The 8,106-nt window shown below is 34.0% G+C and overlaps 1 protein-coding gene across 6 annotated transcripts in view; it reads right to left on the bottom strand.

Moving 5' to 3' along the window:
• Positions 1-8,106, bottom strand: part of FGF14 (fibroblast growth factor 14) — a 410,996-nt gene that overhangs the window by 103,175 nt on the left and 299,715 nt on the right. For 4 of the 6 annotated variants that reach the window (XM_035318587.1, XM_035318596.1, XM_035318622.1 and 1 more), the window contains one exon: positions 7,440-7,550. The exons of the other annotated variants lie outside the window; for them this stretch is intronic. In XM_035318587.1, the coding sequence (XP_035174478.1) occupies positions 7,440-7,550 (111 nt within the window). The remainder of the gene's footprint in view (positions 1-7,439; positions 7,551-8,106) is intronic. 6 annotated transcript variants of the gene reach the window in all.

The raw sequence follows: 8,106 nt of genomic DNA, 5'->3' as shown, positions 1-8,106 counted from the left end.
AAGAAAAGAAAAGAAAAGAAAAGAAAAGAAAAGAAAAGAAAAGAAAAGAAAAGAAAAGAAAAGAAAGAAAAAGAAAAGAAAAAAGAAAAGAAAAAGAAAAGAAAAAGAAAAGAAAAAGAAAAGAAAAAGAAAAAAGAAAAAGAAAAAAAGAAAACACCCTTTTCCTTCAGTAGCAACATTCTCTGGAATATTCTCATGTAGAAAAAAAACACATATAGGATCATATGTTCCATAAGATCTTTTTTCTTTTTAGGAAGACACAAAGTGAGCCAGAAACTGTAATGGTAGCTGTAGAAAGAAAATTGTATTAAAAAGACCTCTGGAACAACAGAAAAGTTATGGAACAGAAGTTTCATACAAACAGAAACATTGTGGATTTACAAAGAAAAATAGAAGAGATGACATCAGATAAGAATTAGCACAAATATGAAGTATCTGAATTTCAGTAGTTTATGAAAGTCTGTCATGATAGGCTCTTACTGGGCTGGTCTCTGTAAAAATACTGCATACAAACAAGATTCCCTCTCTAATTTATAAAAAATAAATGTAAACCAGTGAAATATAGTACTAACAGACAAGATATCCTAAGAGTATATAGGTTAAGCACTACCTGACTTGAGGACTTTCAAATGTTCAATATAATTTGGAAGTTTTAAAAAATAGCAATTACCCTCAAATGAAACAATGTCAAAAACAGAAAAAAAAAAAAAAAAAAAAAAAAAAAAAAAAAAAAAAAAAAAAAAACACTATTTAAGGTGGTGTAGGATGAGTCTGTCACAGTAAAACTAGGTTTTGGAGGGAATTTACCATCAGGGCTTTTTACTCAGGCTAAATGGACCAAGAAATAAATGAAACAGAAAGGGACAGACAGGCAGTTAATTTTGTTTTCTTTCTAGAAGAAAACAAATTCCAGGATACAACCTGGATATGAACACCCTATAGAGGCTGGGCAGCAAATATTTGGGGGATGCCAGGAAGAAAAAAAAAAACAATAATTTTATTAGGAAAAAAGGTGAACACACACACACAAAAACAAAAACAAACAAAACAAAACAAAAACAAACAAACATGAAAAACTGCTAGTGAAAAATAAACTTAAATCACTGAGGTTCAGTCAAAACTTGTGGAATGTAGACTTCATTTACTATACTACCCATAAAAAAGCTGCAAAAATAGAAAAAAGAAAAAAAAGAAAAGAAAAGAAAAGAAAACAAGGGAAAAAAAAATACTGGAGTGGCTTAGAGATACTGGCGAATTTAGAAAGCATGAAGAGGGGACATAATGTATCTTCTATTGCCACCAACTATTAATCAGAGATAGTAAGAGCTGTTGTAATTAGTGTAAGACCATAAAATTTTAGAGTGTGATATGAATTGCTGTAATTCTGCACATACTGAATATTCAGTATTTACCACAAAAGCATTCAGACTTTGGAGAAAGTAGGGAGGCTAGTCTACTATTGATTGATAAATGCTCAGCAATGTGCTTCACACTGAGATCAGCAAAGCATGCACCAGTAATGCACGGCATGTGATTTCTATGTGCTTTTCTATGTGCATAGAAAGCTACGTGCTTTCTATGTGATTTCTAAGCTGGCCAAAGGAAAATCAACGTCCTCCACAGCCAGGCTGTGCCATACTCTTTAGCAAGCAAGACTTCAGTGTCTAACTGCAAATTTCAAACCTTTCAAGGATTTTCTTGTTTTATCCCTCACTCTAATAAGAACCTGCCTTATAAAAGCAGAAAGCTTTCCACAGTTTGCTGGCTTATCAGATCTGCACAGCCAAAGCTCTACTCTTACCTTAGTGATGGTAAAAAATAATTATGCCCCTAGCTTCTGTCTGTCTTTTAGACAATCATTTAAAACCAAAAATAAATGGGGAGTTAGGTCCCTGAACATCTTGATTTTTTTGAACCTAGCCCAATGAATACGCTGATACGCTGAGAGAGACAGCACTCTTGATCAGCCCAGAAAATAAAATTCTGCCTGGTAGTCAATTTTCTTATACTTAAGTATAAACCCTGGTAAATCCACCTGCAAATAAGAGGTGGGAACATCAGGGAAATCAAGAAAACCAATAGACAGAAATGGTGAAAGTAAAACCCTTTCTCCTCCAAAGCTCTGAGCCTGTGCACACTGCCTTAGCTCTCTTTTGTATTCTATCTAATCCATGATTGTAAAGCATATGAATTTACTTCCTTTTCTTATGCATGTGAGCCTACTTTCATCATATACAAGATCAGAACATGGAGGCAGAGGGCAGTCAACTTCAACAACTGGCCAGAAAAGAGAAAAAATTTAGTTGTTATTATTTTAGGTATCATGGGGGAGATTTGCTGGCATTAATTTGAGTTAGAATCTGATCATCCAAAAGTTTTAGCCAAAGTTATAGTAAAAGCCCTCTTTCTGATAAGTAATAACTCCTTCCTTTACTTGAGCAAAACATAAACATGTTTCATTTTCCCTGTTTGTCCTGTGTTGCTGTCATAGTATACTAACTTTAAATCTGAAATGTCTGAAATTAGATATTTCAATATCCCTGTGAAAGTCCACGTATGTATGACTGACATAGCTACAAGAAAACTGCCATTCCAGATCATTGCTTTTCTCAAGAAACTTGCTAGAAACCAATTGCATGAGGCTTATTAACTTGCTGTCTCTTCTGCATATGCGCTGTCCTGGTGTCAGTTAACAAAACTTCCCATAGCAAATTTGCAATCAGATTAAGGCAAGTATTTCTTTAATTTATTTCCATCTACAGGCCCACAAGCAAAAACAACAACTCCATCTGAACATCTTTTAGACTAATAATGAGTGCAGGGAAGTTGATATTTAGAGATCTGTACATCCATTTCTCGTGGAGCAAACCCATTCTACCTGACAGATATAACACAAGATGTAATTAAAATGCACTTTTTAGTGTGGCTGAACATGGCCTCCATTGATCTTGTCATACTAAGACTACACTGATAAGAAAAATGGGCTTTCCTAAATTCCAGAGGTTGTACTGAATAGATGAATAAACGCCTGTGTAATTCCTTGAAGGCTACAGTAAAAAACTGCAAACTTCGGACTGAAAATATTTCAATTTAGTAACACAAATTTAAAAGCATTGAAAGTTTTTGTTTGTTTGTTTGTTTGTTTGTTTTTAATTGTTGTATGCTTTATTTCTAATTATCTATTTTATCTTAGAAGGATGCTGTAAAAATTATTTATTAATATCTTCAAACCAAAATGTTCTAGTGGTACATATCTTAGATAAACATTAAAAAGTTAAAAGTTTCACATTCAGTTTGGAGCATATAAACAGATAATTAGGACCATGCATTAAAGGATTAAAATAAAAGAATATTAAATGGGTGCATGATTTCTGAACACAAGCTCTTCTAGGTACCAGGTGTCATGAAAGAAGTAAAGTGTGGTGCTGCGTAATTAACCAAGAGATGTGCACAGCATTGCCAAATCATAGTTACTTGGGTAATCTTAAATTTGGCACTTACTGTTTATGAAATAGGGCTAAAAATGAGTGACGCCCTTTTAATATATTTTAAATATTAGTGTAATTTCATATGAGGCATGAATAGCAACATCTGAATGTTAAAATGAGGATTACCATGCATCTAGGGAAGTATCATAATGTTGAATTTTTTCAGTGGTTGTCTGAGTTCACATATTGTCTTCATGTGAATCAAAATAAGCCACTGGGTTTCAAACTCAGAAATTAAAGATATAGAATTGCCTGTTTCTTGATTATTTTTCCTACTAAATCTACCTTTTATTTGTGAGACAAAATGTTGAATATAAACTAAAGCCTGAAAATGAGACTTTTTGGATGGGGAAGTCAAAGGGGAATGTAGTGCTTGTTACTAAAAGCACATGGATATTTATTTCTTTACAGTTTCTCTGTGGTAGGTTGGTTTTCCAAAGCAATAATGGTGAGGTACCTGGAGATCATTGTGAGCACCTACCCCCAATGTAAGTTTCATTTTCAGCAAGTAATGCTGAGAATTGCTCTAAACTCTAAAAAAAATATGACTCCTACTACTCCTGCTGAGTAAGATCACAGTAACTAAGTGTACCACCTTAACCACAGGCACTCCTGCTTTCATTAAAACAAACAAACAAAAACCATATACCAGAAATTGTAAGGCACTGAATGAAAGAAAAAGAGAAAAACAGCTAAAAGAAAAGAAGCAATGTAATGAAGCCTCTTTCCCCATATTTCTGTGAGTTTGGCAAAAATGCAGACTGTACATACAAGATAGTTTAAACTAATAGTCCTCTTTTGGTGATGTGATTAGAGGAAACTAAGCACCATTAACCAATAGCTGTATTCATACTCTATCACAAAACATAACTACCTAAAAATACATAAAAAGAGATATCAACAATGAACTGAAACCCATCACTCCATTCACAATGGTTTACACTTTACAATGGGTTACTCTTCAACAGCTGACTGAAAGCACAACCCATTTTGATTTCAGATAGAAGCAAAAGACCCCATTAAGGAGGACTAGAAAGAAGCTTTGAAGACAAAAATGAGTGTTAACATGGTAAGACTCAGTCTGAATAGACTACATTTCAATCTTTCTCTGCACTGTCTCTCCATAACTGTGACTCCAATAGTATGTAACATGTTTATTGGCATACATACAAAACGAGTACAAAAAGACCTGTGCTTGAGGGAATTTTAACTTCAAGCAGTGCTCTCACTGCTTGATAAAATAAATTTCAACAGCACAAAATGTAGCAGCATGACTAAGCTTCAAACAGTTTCCTTGCTGAAAACAAAAACCTCTTCTCTGTCCCTTGCCATTCACTCACTTTGGTTTCTCCAAGACAGTGAACTACTCAAAGGCTGTGCAGGTGTTGAGGACTACTTCACAGGCTGCAGTGACAACGAATACTGCAGCACACACCTGGAAGGCTTGGCAGAGATGCATGACCTTCAGCAATCTCAATTTTCTCTCTTTTTATGAAACACACTTCAAACAGAAGTCATCCTCACCACCAAGGTAAGTGCACTGTCTGTCCTATTGACAGCTAATATATGTCCATCCCTTTGCCCACTGGGTACATTAAATAGGCAGACTACAAGTTCACTGGTCAGAAGAATTTTCCCCTCCCACAGGAGGATGAGGCTGTGCTTCTTCCTTTACAGCTGCCAAACCTTATTAACTAGTTTATTTATTTTCTCAGACATGAATTATCATGATAAGGAGCTCACAAAATAACAGATCAGAGACAAGAAATTATATCCACAAGAAAATTATTTTATAAAGTAAAAGAGAAAAGGAAAAACAAAATATGCTGCAATAGAGAAAAGTGATAGAAAACAAAAAGTTCAAGAGGTCATGGACTGGGAAGGGAAAAGAACTAAGGAGAAAGATTGACAGAACAAAAGAAGCACACATAATCATATATTCATGACTATACCAGATGGATCAATCTTTTCAACTGCTGATACATTGTGGATACTAGTCAATATACTGGCAAAATTCAAAGTGAAGATTGTATGTTTTCATGGCAAACAACATGGATTTTATACATCTTTATGGTGTAACCTAACAATACTATAACATTGGACTACTGAAGAAATAAACAGTGAAGCACACCAGTTAGAGAGTAAAAATCCCTTTGTAGAAAGAATCACTTTAGCCATGTTGAGTCATGTTGAATTAAAACATAATATTACCTAACAACATTTATCCAAAATATGGATTATATGGATTACATCCAAAATAAATCTGGTATTTGGTTGGTTTTGGACAAGTTCTATGTTTCGAAATATTTATACTATAAAATATTAATTCTGCATTTGGAGCAACTGAGAAGAATAACAGATGGGCAGACAAATGGAAATGCAGAAAGACATGGAAGAGGGGAGAGACAGGACAAATAATAAACAAAAAAAGGAAGATTTGTAAAGCTTACAACAACAACAACAAAAAAAAAAAAAAAGAGGAAAGGAAGGCATGGTGGGCTAGCTTTGCAAAGATTCAAAATCCACTTCTTTCTAAGATTAAAAAAAATAAATAAATAATAAAAAGAAAATAAAACATTCCAAAATTTTTGCCATCATAAACACCTCCACTGAAGTGGAAAATTAGAGAAAGACAGGAAGACATTGGACAGGGAGAGAAATAGAAGCTTGCACTCTAAGACACATTACTTAGATCTCATATTAGAAAATCTTCTCTAAAAAGGAATAATCTTGTCTGTACAACATCTTAGTATTTGGTCCAGTACACAAGTGGGCATGAGAGATGAACATGCTAAGGAAAAGAGAAGACAAAAACAACAATGGAAACATACAAACAAAAACACACTTGGAAAACAAACACAGATAGAGAAATATTAATCAAAATAGATTAGTCAATTATTTTTCTCAATTCTAAAAATAATAGAACAATAAGAGAAGATCATGCTATCTGCTGATGAAATATGTTAGAAATGTCAGCCATGCATTAACGAATAAAACAAGGAGCATTGCCAAAAAAGCAGAAGCCTCAAATCCCTTAATTTCTGCAGCCGAAGTCCAACATTTTTGAGGAAACTAAAGACTTATTTATATATGCATAATAAATAGATAAATCCTTTGTATTAAATTTTTTAAAATAGTCCCCAAGACCACATAGAAATATTACTTAAATATTCCATTATCATTGAACTAAACAAAATACAAATGCTCTTTGCAAAATGGAAAATTAAAAGTCAAGTTTTTTCTAGAGTAAGAATACGTTTAACATTTGCAGCTTAAGTTATCAAATGTATATATGTCCATTGAATGTAAATATGTGGCAGTATCATAGGAAAATAATACCAAAGCAATGATCCACACTGCCCATCAAGACCACTCTTGTTTGGAGTATTTTTGAAAACTGCCTACTGTAGCAGTCCCCACACTGGCAGAAATCCTGTTAAAATCATTGGAACTTTTGCTGGTATAGGGACAGACTGTAGGATCTTTAGCTCCAATAAAGCAAGGCGCTTCGGCCTCTGCTTTAGGCAGGACTTTGATAGTTTGACACACATTTATTTGCTTTGTTGAGTCAGGGCCTGTATGATCAGATTTTCAAATCTGTTTTTTATTCCTTTCTCTTTTTTTTGTTTGTTACTTAATCAAAAATAATATATTTCTGTTTTATTTTAAAAATATTACATAATTTTACCATTTTAATAAAATTATCAGAAGACAACACTGGCCTAAATATCTCACCCCATTGGCACTTCCACCTTCATACAATACATTTAGGCCAGCATCCTGCACGAGATGTGCCAGGGGTTATTAGGCTTCCAATTGACAGAACCCTCTTCCTTTTGACAAAACACATCAGAAACCCTCCAAATACATTAAAAGTGTGTCTGCATGTATACACTTGAATGATTCAATCTGCGTGTGAGATTAAGACATTCCCCTATGACATTCACTTACTAGAATTACTGCTGTCATCCTTGGTTCCATCGAGACTTCCATCGGGGTGCATTTGCAAGTAGTAGCCTTGCCTGCAATATAACCTGGTCACTATACCCTTGAGCTGGGGATCTGAAAGACAAACATATTTTGTCACTAGCCTCAAAACTTTTTCCAAGACTTATCCCTACTTCTGTCACTGTAGAAGGAAGTTTGGTGAAGCAGCATTGCTGTCTTAAAGTTGTACTAGAACAAGATGGTTCCTGATGGAGATGGAGAGAAATCTTTCTGCAGAGTATTATTATGCCAGTTTCATGTCCTGTTCTCTGTCTTAAACATCCTTAATTATAATTAACAGAGGTAAAACAAACATAAAAATAGAATACACCAAACACCCATAGTCAAAAGATTTAAATTAGATTAAGCCCTACAAAAAATTGTAGCTTTCAGCAACAAGCAGCAAACCTTACAGAAACCCACAAAATTAAAATAAATAAATAAATAAATAAACTACTTGTATTTAATACTTGTTAGTAACTTACTGTACTTCACATAAGTTCTAAGATCACATGCATGAAAGCATCTGTCTCATTTCACTCTCTACCAAAAATCATAAACTTATCTGGTACAATATTTTGTGATAGTCCCATCTGAGGAGTTCCCAAGATACCAATCTAGAGGCAGATAT

The sequence above is a fragment of the Oxyura jamaicensis genome, chromosome 1, assembly GCF_011077185.1.
Source record: "Oxyura jamaicensis isolate SHBP4307 breed ruddy duck chromosome 1, BPBGC_Ojam_1.0, whole genome shotgun sequence".
NCBI classification, from domain to species: Eukaryota; Metazoa; Chordata; class Aves; order Anseriformes; family Anatidae; genus Oxyura; species Oxyura jamaicensis.
Note: the sequence above shows the minus strand (reverse complement) of the source record. Positions and strands in the feature narration are given on the sequence as shown.